The sequence below is a fragment of the Doryrhamphus excisus genome, linkage group LG8, assembly GCF_037039965.1.
Source record: "Doryrhamphus excisus strain RoL-2023G ecotype Guam linkage group LG8, RoL_Dexc_Guam_v1.1, whole genome shotgun sequence".
Taxonomy (NCBI): Eukaryota; Metazoa; Chordata; class Actinopteri; order Syngnathiformes; family Syngnathidae; genus Doryrhamphus; species Doryrhamphus excisus.
This window is the reverse complement of record NC_136364.1, coordinates 1,793,725-1,809,195: the sequence shown is the minus strand read 5'-3', so window position 1 is coordinate 1,809,195 and position 15,471 is coordinate 1,793,725. Positions and strand designations below refer to the sequence as shown.

The 15,471-nt window shown below is 41.0% G+C and overlaps 1 protein-coding gene and 1 long non-coding RNA gene across 3 annotated transcripts in view; both read right to left on the bottom strand.

Moving 5' to 3' along the window:
* phldb1b (pleckstrin homology-like domain, family B, member 1b) overlaps window positions 1-8,713 on the bottom strand; it is a 67,827-nt gene extending 59,114 nt beyond the window's left edge. Inside the window, exon 1 of the mRNA XM_058080686.2 lies at window positions 8,562-8,713. Within this exon, the coding sequence (XP_057936669.2) occupies window positions 8,562-8,588 (27 nt within the window). The 5' untranslated portion in view covers window positions 8,589-8,713. The remainder of the gene's footprint in view (window positions 1-8,561) is intronic.
* Window positions 8,714-11,686: 2,973 nt separating this feature from the next.
* Window positions 11,687-14,135, bottom strand: LOC131134669 (uncharacterized). 2 transcript variants are annotated; one of them, XR_013627893.1, is made up of 5 exons: window positions 14,052-14,135; window positions 13,493-13,540; window positions 12,800-12,917; window positions 12,669-12,730; window positions 11,687-12,346 (listed from the first exon to the last, which is right to left on the bottom strand). It is a non-coding gene; the product is annotated as an uncharacterized LOC131134669 (long non-coding RNA). The 2 variants fall into 2 exon arrangements; XR_013627894.1 differs by having other exon boundaries at window positions 11,687-12,053.
* Window positions 14,136-15,471: the final 1,336 nt, after the last annotated feature.

Below are 15,471 nucleotides of genomic sequence, written 5' to 3'. Positions count from 1 at the left end.
TACTATACCATCTGCTGTAGTAGTATGTCCATCTACTGCACTATTATGTCCATCTACTGTACTACTATGTCCATCTACTACTATCTCCATCGACTACTACGTCCATCTACTGTACTACTATCTCCATCTAGTACTACATCCATCTACTGTACTACTATGTCCATCTACTACTACGTCCATCTACTGGCCTACTACTATGTCCATCTACTGTACTACTATGTCCATCTACTACTATCTCCATCGACTACTACGTCCATCTACTGTACTACTATCTCCATCTAGTACTACATCCATCTACTGTACTACTATGTCCATCTACTACTACGTCCATCTACTGTACTACTATCTCCATACTACTACTACTACGTCCATCTACTGTCCTACTATCTCCATCTACTATACCATCTGCTGTAGTAGTATGTCCATCTACTGCACTATTATGTCCATCTACTGTACTACTATGTCCATCTACTACTATCTCCATCGACTACTACATCCATCTACTGTACTACTATCTCCATCTAGTACTACATCCATCTACTGTACTACTATGTCCATCTACTACTACGTCCATCTACTGTACTACTATCTCCATACTACTACTACTACGTCCATCTACTGTCCTACTACTATGTCCATCTACTGTACTACTATGTCCATCTACTGTACTACTGTCTCCATCTACTATACCATCTGCTGTAGTAGTATGTCCATCTACTGCACTACTATGTCCATCTACTGTACTACTATGTCCATCTACTACTATCTCCATCGACTACTACGTCCATCTACTGTACTACTATCTCCATCTAGTACTACATCCATCTACTGTACTACTATGTCCATCTACTACTACGTCCATCTACTGTACTACTATCTCCATCTACTATACCATCTGCTGTAGTAGTATGTCCATCTACTGCACTACTATGTCCATCTACTGCACTACTATCTCCATCTACTACTACGTCCCTCTACTGTACTACTATCTCCATCTAGTACTACATCCATCTACTGTACTACTATGTCCATCTACTGTACTACTATCTCCATCTACTATACCATCTGCTGTAGTAGTATGTCCATCTACTGCACTATTATGTCCATCTACTGTACTACTATGTCCATCTACTACTATCTCCATCGACTACTACGTCCATCTACTGTACTACTATCTCCATCTAGTACTACATCCATCTACTGTACTACTATGTCCATCTACTACTACGTCCATCTACTGTACAACTATCTCCATACTACTACTACTACGTCCATCTACTGTCCTACTACTATGTCCATCTACTGTACTACTATGTCCATCTACTGTACTACTGTCTCCATCTACTATACCATCTGCTGTAGTAGTATGTCCATCTACTGCACTACTATGTCCATCTACTGTACTACTATGTCCATCTACTACTATCTCCATCGACTACTACGTCCATCTACTGTACTACTATCTCCATCTAGTACTACATCCATCTACTGTACTACTATGTCCATCTACTACTACGTCCATCTACTGTGCTACTATCTCCATACTACTACTACTACTACTACTACTACGACGTCCATCTACTGTCCTACTATCTCCATCTACTATACCATCTGCTGTAGTAGTATGTCCATCTACTGCACTATTATGTCCATCTACTGTACTACTATGTCCATCTACTACTATCTCCATCGACTACTACGTCCATCTACTGTACTACTATCTCCATCTAGTACTACATCCATCTACTGTACTACTATGTCCATCTACTACTACGTCCATCTACTGTACTACTATCTCCATCTACTATACCATCTGCTGTAGTAGTATGTCCATCTACTGCACTACTATGTCCATCTACTGCACTACTATCTCCATCTACTACTACGTCCCTCTACTGTACTACTATCTCCATCTAGTACTACATCCATCTACTGTACTACTATGTCCATCTACTGTACTACTATCTCCATCTACTATACCATCTGCTGTAGTAGTATGTCCATCTACTGCACTATTATGTCCATCTACTGTACTACTATGTCCATCTACTACTATCTCCATCGACTACTACGTCCATCTACTGTACTACTATCTCCATCTAGTACTACATCCATCTACTGTACTACTATGTCCATCTACTACTACGTCCATCTACTGTACAACTATCTCCATACTACTACTACTACGTCCATCTACTGGCCTACTACTATGTCCATCTACTGTACTACTATGTCCATCTACTACTATCTCCATCGACTACTACGTCCATCTACTGTACTACTATCTCCATCTAGTACTACATCCATCTACTGTACTACTATGTCCATCTACTACTACGTCCATCTACTGTACTACTATCTCCATACTACTACTACTACGTCCATCTACTGTCCTACTATCTCCATCTACTATACCATCTGCTGTAGTAGTATGTCCATCTACTGCACTATTATGTCCATCTACTGTACTACTATGTCCATCTACTACTATCTCCATCGACTACTACATCCATCTACTGTACTACTATCTCCATCTAGTACTACATCCATCTACTGTACTACTATGTCCATCTACTACTACGTCCATCTACTGTACTACTATCTCCATCTACTATACCATCTGCTGTAGTAGTATGTCCATCTACTGCACTACTATGTCCATCTACTGCACTACTATGTCCATCTACTGTACTACTATGTCCATCTACTACTATCTCCATCTACTACTACGTCCATCTACTGTACTACTATGTCCATCTACTGTACTATTATCTCCATCTACTATTATACCCATCTACCGTGCTACTATCTCCATTTACTACTACGTCCATCTACTGTACTACTACTATGTCCATCTACTGTACTACTATGTCCATCTATTGTACTACTATCTCCATCTACTATACCATCTGCTGTAGTAGAGACGCACATTGGAGAACGGAACGTCTACCATTGGTCCACATGGAGAACAATATAACTATTATATTATATGTTTACGATGCTTCAATGTCCTGCAATGGCGTGTGAATGCACTGAAGAGCAATAAATGCATCGAGGACATCAGTAAAAGAAGCGTGAACTCTTTACTGGACCAGGGTAGTTACACCTCTAATGAGGTTCATTTGGTCTAACGTTCCTACTTTCTGAACACTTCTTCTAACAGACTAAAGTTAGTGTTTGAACTCTCTCACACCTGGGATGTGGTCAGAAGTGTGATGGGGGTGGCGATGTTGCCCTGCCTTCACAACAATAAATCAGCTGACATCACAGGAATATCCACCCCGAGGAAGACTGCAGTCGAAACTTTCAGGTATGAAAACATACAGCACCTGTTTCACCACTCATCGGCCACATGGTGGCAGTGTTTACTTATCCATGGCCTTCTCCCTCCGAGCAAATAGTCTGGAATGCTGGGATGGCCCCATCATTGACTGGTAAGGGTGCTTTAGATGCATGGATGGATGTTCCGTAATGCTAAAACATACAACATTCCTAATGTTGGCTTTGTGCTCACACATGCTGACTAGACGTGAGTTGGAGACACGCTGCTGATCAACTCAGTTGCGTCTATACAAAACACAGTGATGAAAGATGAAAGATTAAAGAGGTGCATGGGTTGCTATATTGTGTTTTATATAATAATTAATAAAATAATAAATATGATAATAATTATATAATAATCCCAATCATGTAGCAGCAGTAATAATAGAAATATGATGTGTCACAACATGGCAGACATTTAACATCCACCAAGGATGTCTACACACACACACACACACACACACAGACCGTCTGCTGCTGTCAAAACACTCAGTGTGGATAACAAACTGCTATGTCTACTAGCTGCTCTCCTGGCTTACACCCACGCACACAGACACACACCGAATACACACACACACACACACACACACACATTGCCTCACCCTCCCAGCCCTGCAGTCCAGTCGAGTCGGGCCCAAAGTGAACACAAGGACCTGATTCTTCTGGATAAAGAGGTCTTGTGTTCATAAAATGTCAAGTGTGAGCTAAGTGCTAAAGTCGTCAGAATAGTACACCGCCCAGTAGTAGTATACATACACATACAGTCATAGTAGTACAAGGAGTAGTGTAGCAGTGTAAGAGCAATCTTTGACTGACGGTAGCTGATACAGTAAAGTCTCGTTATATCGATATTCTCGGGAGTCGGAAAAAATACCGATATAACCGGACTATCCATATATCCGATCCTGCGCCGAACTGCATTAAAAGTGGGCGGATCTTTGATATGGCATGTAATTTTCTCCTTGAGTTCATGGATTGCGTATCTAGCATGCTTTTGTACTACAGTAAATTTTGTACTACAGTAAATAAAAATAAACTTACGCTGTAGTGATTACCGTTACCGGGACATAATTCCCCCCGGAACTATCGATAGGGAAGGTGTTGCCACCCGGAGGGGTAGGCGCGAGGGACGGGTGTTTTCCGCTGTGTGTGCTGCACTCTGGTGGTGGAAGTGTGAAAAATAAAGTTGACTGGAAGCAGCCGTTCGCCGTGTTCTTTTTTGGTATTGAAATCCTTAAGCAAAGATTGATTTAAGCTGCTTTTGTATCGATATAAGCAGACCAAATTGGCTGGCGGGAGATGAAAAGGGCATCGTAGTAACCGCATTATCATAATAACCGTGTATCGTACTAACGGAGCTAATTATATCATAAAAGACTAGAAATTTGCCGGGAAATGAAAATAGTATCGTAATAAGTAGTAATTCGTTATAACCGATATCGATATAACGAGACTTTACTGTATTTTTATTTCTCGTCGGCTCAGCGTGACTAAAGCTCCTGCAACAATGTGACCGGCCGCTGCTGTGACGGCTTGTTTGTTTGTGTACACAAAGTTACAGTACTCTATGAATCATACACGTACTGTACATACATACATAGTACATGCTTTACATTCCTCACCACCACTTTTCCTGCTATCCTAAATCAGCTGGAAATCAACTGTCCATGGAGTAAGTGGCCATGATACTGACTGTGATACACGGATCTTTTGGTTGTATATTCCTATTGTTCATATACTGGTTCTTCTTTCCCAGTTGGTACAGATTGGTGCCCCAACACATTGTTTTGGGATGGGCTAGAAAGAGAAGATTTATGGCTTTTTGGGACTTTTTTTAGGGCTTTATAGTTGAAATAGGTGGGTCCCATTACCTGCATGCTGTTTTTCTTGCACGTAAAAAGAAAGATGTGGAAAAAAAGGATATTTTTAAAGGTTTGGAAAACATAATGGGGTCATAGCTTGAGTGCTTACCATAATCCCATTTCAAATTTGGTAATGGTAATGGTTTTACAGTAAAGTCTCGTTATATCAATATCGGTTATATCGAAGTACTGCTTATTACGATACTATTTTCATTTCCCGGCAAATTTCTAGTCTTTTATGATATAATTAGTTCCGTTAGTACGATACCCGGTTATTATGATAATCCGGTTACTACGATGCCCTTTTCATCTCCCGCCAGCCAATTTGGTCTGCTTATATCGATACAAAAGCAGCTTAAATCAGAAGAACCAACTGCGTTCGTGGTTTCTCTCGTGTGTATAGAATCTATACACACGAGAGAAACCACAAACGCCAGCATGTACATATGAAAAACAGTGATTATTGCAAGCGATAAAAAGATATCTGAATACAACACAATTAAATACATGTATTTGTACGCTTGTGTCTTCGTTGGAATAGGTGTGTATGCTATGTCAGTTGGTTCTTCTGTTGCAGGCATGTGTTTGGCCAGCTATGTGGGGCGGGTTGAGCATGACCTGTGAACCAGGAAGTGCGGGAATCGGTGTGTGTGCTGCGCTCTGGTGGTGGAAGTGTGAAAAATAAAGTTGACTGGAAGCAGCCGTTCGCCGTGTTCTTTTTTGGTATTGAAATCCTTAAGCAAAGATTGATTTAAGCTGCTCGACATTGTTCTATATTATAGAACAATGTCGAGTGCATTATTGCCCACTTTTAATGCAGTTCGGCGCAGGATCGGATATATCGACAGTCCGGTTATATCGATATTTTTTCCGACTCCTGACAATATCGATATAACGAGACTTTCAGGCTACTGTATTTCATTAGAACATGCATCACATTACAATTGAGTGCATCCCATAATCAGTTCACAGTTCCACATGTCCAAAAGCAGTAGGAAGAAACAAAGCTTATTAAATCCTACCCGTCCATCTGGTACTTTTACAATCAGTAACTGTTACATTTGTTCACTTCCTGCTTTCCTAATATAGTTTAATTTTTTTTTTTTATATTTTATTTTTGTCACGTACCGAAGTATGAGGTGATATGACCATACAATGACATAATGGGTACCATTACCAAATTTGACAGTGATACTACAAAACTGCTGTATTTTACACAAGTTTTTCAAAAAGTAGGATCAGATGTTCCAAAAGGTGTTCCGTTTAGTCCGAGTCTTCACTAATCTTCATGGCATCTTGGCTGGATTGCCATGAAACCGTGTTGCCCCTTTAGCAGGAGTTCCTCGCTCTTTTGACAAAGGTCCAGCCATCAAGCAGCCTATCAGTGTGATTGGCTCATCAATGTGCCAGTCATCATTAAGATGGGCCGAGTTATGTACTACGTTAGAAGAGGCGATGGTACTATTTTACACAAAGAAAGTGATTGTTTATTGTTATTATTGTTTTTGCCACCATGGGGACTGTTAGCGAGGGTGTCACACCTCATTTCTTCTTCCAACCTTGGTTGTGATTTGGCGAAGAAGAGACTTATTTCCTGAGAGGAGAAAAATAACATCTCTGTGGCTTCCTAGCATTCTTTTCCAGCACAGCAAAACACTCGCATCATAGAGACTCACCAGGATCTGCCTCAGGAAAGCCAAAAACATATTTGAAGACTCCGTGCACCTCGCTCATAACTGAGGTAGCTGATGCAGGAGTCAGCAGCTTTTAATCCACGGCTACCGTGACTTTCAATGGCAATCCCTCAGCCTAAGTCTTATCTGATGTAAATATCGCTATGAAGAGAAGAAAAGTATGACTGAAACCTTTTTAGAGACATTTTAGAGAAATAAGACACTTGGATGCCAAGTCTACGTGGAAAGGTCTCTTGGACGGAACATTCCACACCGCCGTCTGGAATGTGGACACAAGCGACCTCATGATGCTACTCTACTCTCTTCACTCAACCATCATGTAGTATCATATAGTCATAGCATTTACTACTATCATTTACTGGTAGCATGTACTAGAGCAGTATCATGGGGTAGCATCATGTAGTTGCATCATGTAGTGGTGTCATGTAGTAATATCATGTAGTATCATTTTGTGGTATCATGTGGTATCATGTTGTAGTATCATTGAGTGGTATCATGTGGTAGTATCATGTAGTGATATCATGCAGTATCACATTGTAACATCGTGTATTAGTATGATGTAGTAATGTAATGTAGTATTATCACGTGGTGTCATGTTTTGTATCCTGTGGTATCATGTAGTGGTATCACGTGGTGGTATCATGTAGTAGTCAGGGTACAAGAGTACGTATGGAGTAGTATCATGCAGTCAGAGAACAAGAGTACATATGTAGTAGTATGATGTAGTAGTATGATGCAGTAGTCAGAGTACAATAGTACATATGTAGTAGTATGATGCAGTAGTCAGAGTACAAGAGTACATATACAGTAGTACGTATGGAGTAGTATCATGGAGTCATAGCACAAGAGTACATATGTAGTAGTATGATGTAGTAGTATGATGCAGTAGTCAGAGTACAATAGTACATATGTAGTAGTATGATGCAGTAGTCAGAGTACAAGAGTACATATACAGTAGTATGATGCAGTAATCAGGGTAAAATAGTACATATGTATATAGTAGTATGATGCAGTCATATGATGCAGTAATCAAAGTACAAAAGTATGTAGTGTGAGTGGAAGAGTACATATGTAGTAGTACGATGCAGTAGTCAGAGTACAAGACTACATATGTAGTAGTATGATGTTGACATACCACCATTAGCATAGATATACGGCAGCTAGCGCCATGGTGATTTGACACCTTGCCATATACAGTATAAGGTATATACCTCATGTTAGCAGCTAGCATGCTACCAACGAGCGCAAAATCGTGCTAAACGTGAGAACGTGAGATGAGAAATGTCATGTGAGAATTGTCACGATGGGAAAAGAAAGAGGAAGAGATAATAGCGCCATCTTCCACAGCAACACTGCCAAAAGGTAAGTTAACATACTGTACATGTTTATTTTACTGACAACCATATGATCTCACAACAGGCACAAATAATATTCCCTCATAAAAGTAAGCTAGCAAGCTAAAACTCAACTCTGAAAATCGTCACTTCCTGTCTGTCCTGGCACTGGGGAAGACATTTCTAGCGACACATATTACTGTGTGTAAAATCTATGACATTTTTGTAAAGCTGAGATATAAAAACACCCCAAAAGGTCCAAACATTTCCTAAACTATGCTGTGGATTTGGATGGAAGATTTGTTGTCATAAAGACATTGCTTCCAAACAATGAGAAGAAACGCTCCTACCTGGAAGTGTACCTTCTTCAGCATCATGGCTTCATCCGGCCCAACAAAAGCACCAGTTTGTGTCAGGAAGTCCAAGCGGTGTCGGCTGGGACTGGAAGTCCAGACATGCGCTCTGACTCAGCAACCTTGCTCCTCCTCCTCCTGGGAGAACTTTCCGAGCTCATCATCCTGCTCACTCACTTGGAAAACAGACACGCCCTCTTTTTAGGGACCCTCCCCGACACAACACCCTTGCAGTCTGACCCGCCCCCCACCACACACACACACACACACACACGTCATTCCCTACACTTCCCCATGTGTTGCGATACTTGACGTCAAGTCAAAGGGTGTGATGGTACTTTCCCCTCCCACAGTACTTCAACCTTAAAAACCATTAAAAATCATCTTCTGTTCACGTGACTCTTTTCAACGCATTTTCACATTGACAACATTTCAAACGATGCCGTCTCTGGCGCCCCCTAGTGGTGGAAAATCATTTTACATTCAACATCGCACGTAACATTGTGCCGGTTCCAACCCCGGTTGGTACATTTTAACACATTCCCAGGATTCCACATTTCATGTCACAAAGTTTAGCACATATTTACTTTCTACCTCCGCAGAAGTACAAATAAACTAGGTTATTGGTATGGTTTGTCATAATTCAATTAAAATAAAATAACTTTAATATTTTAACTCGGCCTTGCAGTCACGTGATACAAGCTGACGGCTTAAACACACCGTATGGTATTTTGGACGCTAAATAACGCAAACCAAGACAGAAGTTTAGAAAAAAAATAGATGTTAACCGAAAAACACGCTTTATCTGTATCTCCACCCCACAAACACAGTTTGCTGCATTTAAGTATGCTCAGAAATCCCAGAAAATACATTCATAAATGACATGACGTCTTTGAACGCAACGCCTCATGGCTCATACTAACACAGACTGGTGTTAGGGAAATCGATTTAGCTTGATTTAAATGTTCTGTTTGTGCATATAATTCACGTCCTGTCATTGGTCTTTCTGCTCATAAAATCCAGAAAATATGGCATATTTCATTCAAATGGTGATTAATTTCTATTTTGTTTGTACACCAGACAGCAAAGCACTGATCCATTAATTGTCTTACGTTTATTAACTTCCTCCATGTCATTCAGGAAAAAGATGGTTCAAACACAACTGGGGAAGCCCATCAGTGTGTCAAAATATAGGCCAAATGTTTTCCTTATTAATATTCGTCCACTATTATCCATAAAGATACTGTATTTGACTGCAATAGAAGTTGCAGGGTTTCATGAGGTGTCTATGACAATAAAATTGGACTGTAAGCATACATTTTGTCCACTGGGGGGCAGTAGTGTCACACAGTAGCTCCAGCCACAGTAGCTCAGTGATGAGGTTGCTGAGGATTTTAACCCAACACACCTATGGATTCTTCTTCATTATGAGCACTGATGATCAAGAAGAAAGCCAGGGTCATCTGCAGGGGCTCTTGTAATTACTCATTTCTCTGGGCAGACGTTTCTGTTAACCATGTTGCTGGGAAGACTCGCGTCTTGGCAATCGATTCCCATCTTCCCATGAAAACAGATTCCCAATCACACCTTGCTCCTTCCCTGCATTGGGCTGATTGCTGCAGCGAGATATCATGTGTTAGACATCCATGGTGCTTGTTGCCTTCAGATGAATAACAAACACCCCAGGTTTAGTTCGCTAGAAAAAGTAGGACTAAACGCCAGTGGAGCCTTTATAGTCAGGCATTAGCACTACATCTTCTCCTACACTGTATATCAGGGGTGGGCAAACTATGGCCCGGGGGCCACATCCGGGCCGCCAAGTGTTTGAATACGGCCTGCCTGTTCTTTCCAAAGTATTTAATTTAAACTAAACATACAATCTAGCATCATGGCTTGAGCCAACCTTTTGATGGTTTAAGTAGATGTTTTATCAATGTCGTTATTTGATGTGGTCTGCTGTTTACAAAGTGCTCCTGAAAAAAAGGGACACAACACACACTTTTACACATATGGACTGTTACGTGTAAAATATATAGTCTGGCGCCCCATACATTTTGTTAAAGCAAGACAACCGCGAGTCAAAACATTTGCCCACCCCTGCTGTATATTGATGTCCTGGGGGTTATTGTTTTGTTTTTACCCCAAATAGCAATAGATGTTGCAGTTTTTGAGGCGTCTATGACAATAAAATTGCAGGTGAAAGTTGCATCAAATAGATGTGATTGTCCTTCCATAAAAATTGTGTAATTAAAAGCACTAAAATACAAATACAGTAAAGTCTCGTTATATCGATATCAGTTATATTGAAGTACTGCTTATTACGATACTATTTTCATTTCCCGGCAAATTTCTACTCTTTTATGATATAATTAGTTCCGTTAGTACGATACACGGTTATTATGATAATCCGGTTACTACGATGCCCTTTTCATCTCCCGCCAGCCAATTTGGTCTGCTTATATCGATACAAAAGCAGCTTAAATCAATCTTTGCTTAAGGATTTCAATACCAAAAAAGAACATGGCGAACGGCTGCTTCCAGTCAACTTTATTTTTCACACTTCCACCACCAGAGCACAGCACACACACCGATTCCCACACTTCCTGGTTCACAGGTCATGCTCAACCCGTCCCACATAGCTGGCCAAACACATGCCTGCAACAGAAGAACCAACTGACATAGCATACACACCTATTCCAACGAAGACACAAGCGTACAAATACATGTATTTAATTGTGTTGTATTCAGATATCTTTTTATCGCTTGCAATAATCACTGTTTTTCATATGTACATGCTGGCGTTCCTGGTTTTTCTCGTGTGTATAGAATCTATACAGAGAAACCACGAACGCTGTTGGTTCTTCTGTTGCAGGCATGTGTTTGGCCAGCTATGTGGGGCGGGTTGAGTATGACCCGTGAACCAGGAAGTGCGGGAATCGGTGTGTGTGCTGCGCTCTGGTGGTGGAAGTGTGAAAAATAAAGTTGACTGGAAGCAGCCGTTCGCCGTGTTCTTTTTTGGTATTGAAATCCTTAAGCAAAGATTGATTTAAGCTGCTCGACATTGTTCTATACTATAGAACAATCGATATAACAATCGATATAACGAGACTTTACTGTACAAGGTGGAGGAAGAATTGTAATTGTGAATGTAGTACTCTACATTGGCCACTAGGTCAGTAATTGTTCAGTGAATGCCAATTGGATCAAACACCAATTAGATGTCAGAATTCACCCTCTTTCTTGTCAGTCTCTGCTGGTGTGACAGGAGGCTGCTTGCTTTTCCATCCCAAACCTGGACGGAGGTTTGTGATGGGGGGTGGGGCCAGCATGAAAGGTCTCTGCGCCATCATACAGCATCGTAAAGAGCCTGCTTAGCTTAGGTGGAAGGACGCAGCCACGGAGGTTCCACAATGAGAGTCAGTGGACCGTGTCAAAGGCAGCCTTGAGATCAATGAAGGCAATGAGCAGACTTTGCGGGATCCCCAGGCCCTGTCAATGAGATGAGGTCCGTGGTTGATCTGGTGTGCATGAAACCAACGTGCTGAGAGCGGCACAAGCTCATGCCCCGACCTGGCTGACCCCCCACCCTGCCCCTTTTCCACAACACCCACCAGTGATACATCAATTCATATTTATGGACAATACCCAACATCAAAACCCACCTCCCATGAAGCGTCACGACGTCTTCTGCTGGATGCTGGTTGGCATGATGCTGAGTGCAAGTCAGCTCCGAAGTGAGCACTGGTCCTTCTTGATCTGTCCTCCATTGATGTTCTGTCATTCTGTCGTTGTGAGAAACAGGTCGTCAATGAGTTGCAGTGTTGTGTTTGCTTTGGGCGGACTCCACTGCACTACTTAGAGTCTTGAAGCACATCTATTATGCAGCTATTGAATGAATGATTGATTTGGATGTTATTGGAGCAGGCTTGTATAGGAATACAATCAACAGTTGATCTAAGTGTGTGAATATTCAAGCACATTCACACAGCATCTCGGGCTCTGCCGCCACTGCTGCACAACCACCCGTAGACCGTGGAGATCCATCTTGTAGGAAATGTCCACAACAACAACTCCAAAGTAATAAAAGCCTTCTGGTCTACTTACTGTCCCCATTGCGGTAACTCAGGCCGGATTGTTGATCACAACGCCAGCCTCGCCCAATTCTCCTGTCGGACAAAACATATTCAGTAGCAGCTTAAGTCTGTTCTTCATCTGCTCACTCACTCACGAGTCACCTTATCCACCATCTCCTCACTGACCGTCAGTTTGACTTCCTTGACTGAAACATGGCAACAACCCAGCTCACGTACGCTCCCATCCTTCCAGGGAGGGGAGAGTACTGCAGTGCCTCACCTATGACATTCATATTGCGGGATTAGCAAGAATAATGTTGTTGTCACGGGTGGCCGTAGCCACTAATTTGGATTCTAGAATACAGAGACATGAGGTTCCATCTAACAAATTTACTACAATAAAGTCTGTGAACACAGGGCTCGACAACAACGATGTACCGATGGCCCGGGGCAAGTTAAAACAAAATTCGGTAAATCCAATCAGTGATATTCCCATCGGGCAAGTGCACTTTGACATGCCATACTGCCAAGAGTTTTTTTAAAATTAGATCCAATACGAAGTGCTGATTTTGCACAAGCTACAAAATCTAGCGGTTCAATTTCTCTGTGTATTTTTCTCACCTTTGCTTCACAAATTACTGTTTGACCACTGAGCATTTTTTTCTGGATTAAAAACACTTTACTAGAACACAAATGTGTCTATTCAATAATGTTTCAATGTGGTGCACAACATATAAATATCACCGCTTACTACGACTACGACGTGTAAGGTAGTATTTTGTAAATTATTATTATTATATTATTATGGCGGTCTTTTCATTTTACATGGGGCAAGTTCAGGCAAGTAGTTCTCACCTTAAGGATTCCCCATGGGCAAGTCATTTTTGTTTTTAATGTAGAGCCCTGGAACAAAAATATAAGAAAACAACAACAAAATACAACAAAAACCAGGACTGGTACGAGAATAGCACAAAGAGCTGCTAGACACGGGCGTAGCAGTGTGGGAAAAATACAATTAAAAATCCCAGCACTAAGCTAAGCAGGAAAAAATGAGAGAACAGAAGTTGCTGAAAACCAAGCAGGAGATCAATACAAACAATAATACATACAATACACAAAAGTCACATTTTCCATCCAACAGGTTAATTTATGAGTAGTATAATGTCTTAACAAGTCTGGTTTTTGTAATGAATTAACATTAGCATAAATGTAAGTCACAAGCTTAGAGTAGCACATGCTAATTTACACACACACACACACACATACTGTATTTGGCTTCACGACGAAAATGGCGCCAACAGTTTAGCTAGCACAAATAATGATATGAAATAATGCACAGGCTACACAAAACAACGGTGATATTCGCCGCCTAATTTGCATATCGCGAACGATCGTTAACAGCCCATTAACTCACCTTTATCACTAATGTAGACAGACATATAAAGTACAAGAACAAGCTTTCTGATGTTCCCAAATGGCTAGGCTGCGGTCTTACTGAGGACCCCTTAGTTGCCCCGCAAGTTGCCTGGTACAAACCCAACATGAAGTCTGCCCTGAACAGTGCCTGTACTAAACATTACATTTACAGCGAGGGAATTTACAACAGCGTGGGTATATAAATGTTTCTGCAACATTTTATTTATTAAATACGAGAGAATTTACACCAAGGTGTGGGTGTATAAATGTTTCTGTATTGTTGGCCACCTGCTGACAGGCAGAAACTGACAGGCACCATGACCCAGGTCAGTGCACTCATTGTATGCACTCAAATGGTAGGCAGGACTTAGTAATGTAATAAGAGTTGTATTAAGCCAAGAAGAGCAACTAGAACCCACATTTCATCAGGAAATTTGCAAAATCAGCCATTTTTACTTCCGAATGTGTTAAAAAGTTCAATGGACAAATCTTGTGGATGTGTGTATATTTAGCGTGCTAATGTATAACTAATTTACAGGTTAAAATATTGAGTAGTGTCTTGAGTACAAGGGTTCTCTACTTTGGAGGGGTGAAGCTAGGTTCATTTACTGGGCCTCCACCAGGAATGCAGCACCCTTGGACCTCGACTGGGTTTGTGCAAGCTCGGCTTCAGAAGGATTATTCCCAGGTTGATAGGTCATGTTCATCATCATATTTTCAAATGATCGTGGATCACTTGAAAGATTCATGTGACATCACTTAGCGTGTATCTGACCTTCAGTCACATGTACCGTCGTCCTTTAATGCCTTTGGTGACATTCAAAGCTCTCAGTTACTCAGTTACTTTTTTTTTTTTTTTTACAGACTTTATCTGACAGACACCTTCACCTCGAACGTGCTGTCAGATCCTACAACCAATTAGCTGTACATGTTTATGTAACATCTGGGTCTGTAGTGGACGCAGAGACAGAGGCAAAGTTGGGAAAAATTTACTTGTTAATTGCTCCCTCAAAAGCAAACCATACAAACATCAGAAATAAAAAAAAAATCAAAGGATTAACAAACCACATCCAAAATGGAGAACAACATAAGGCACCTGGGACACAAATGAAGGCCCCCGTTCACTGCCAAATGTCTCCTTTAGCAACAAATTGTCAGAGGAGGAAAAATAGAAATTTTGGTGACAGGACTAAAGGAAAAGTTCACTTTTTGGGGGGAATTGGAAACAGAGAATACAATGTCTTTCTACCTTTTTCTGTTCTTTAGTAACCAGCAGTAGAACATAGGTAAGTTTCAGGAAAAAATCAGTTCCCGACTACAAAAGGGAGAAAAACAGCTTTTTGTGAAAAGATACATTTAAAGCTTAACTTTCATTTTGACACCAATGTAGGCATATGTATTTTGGCAAAATATCTAAA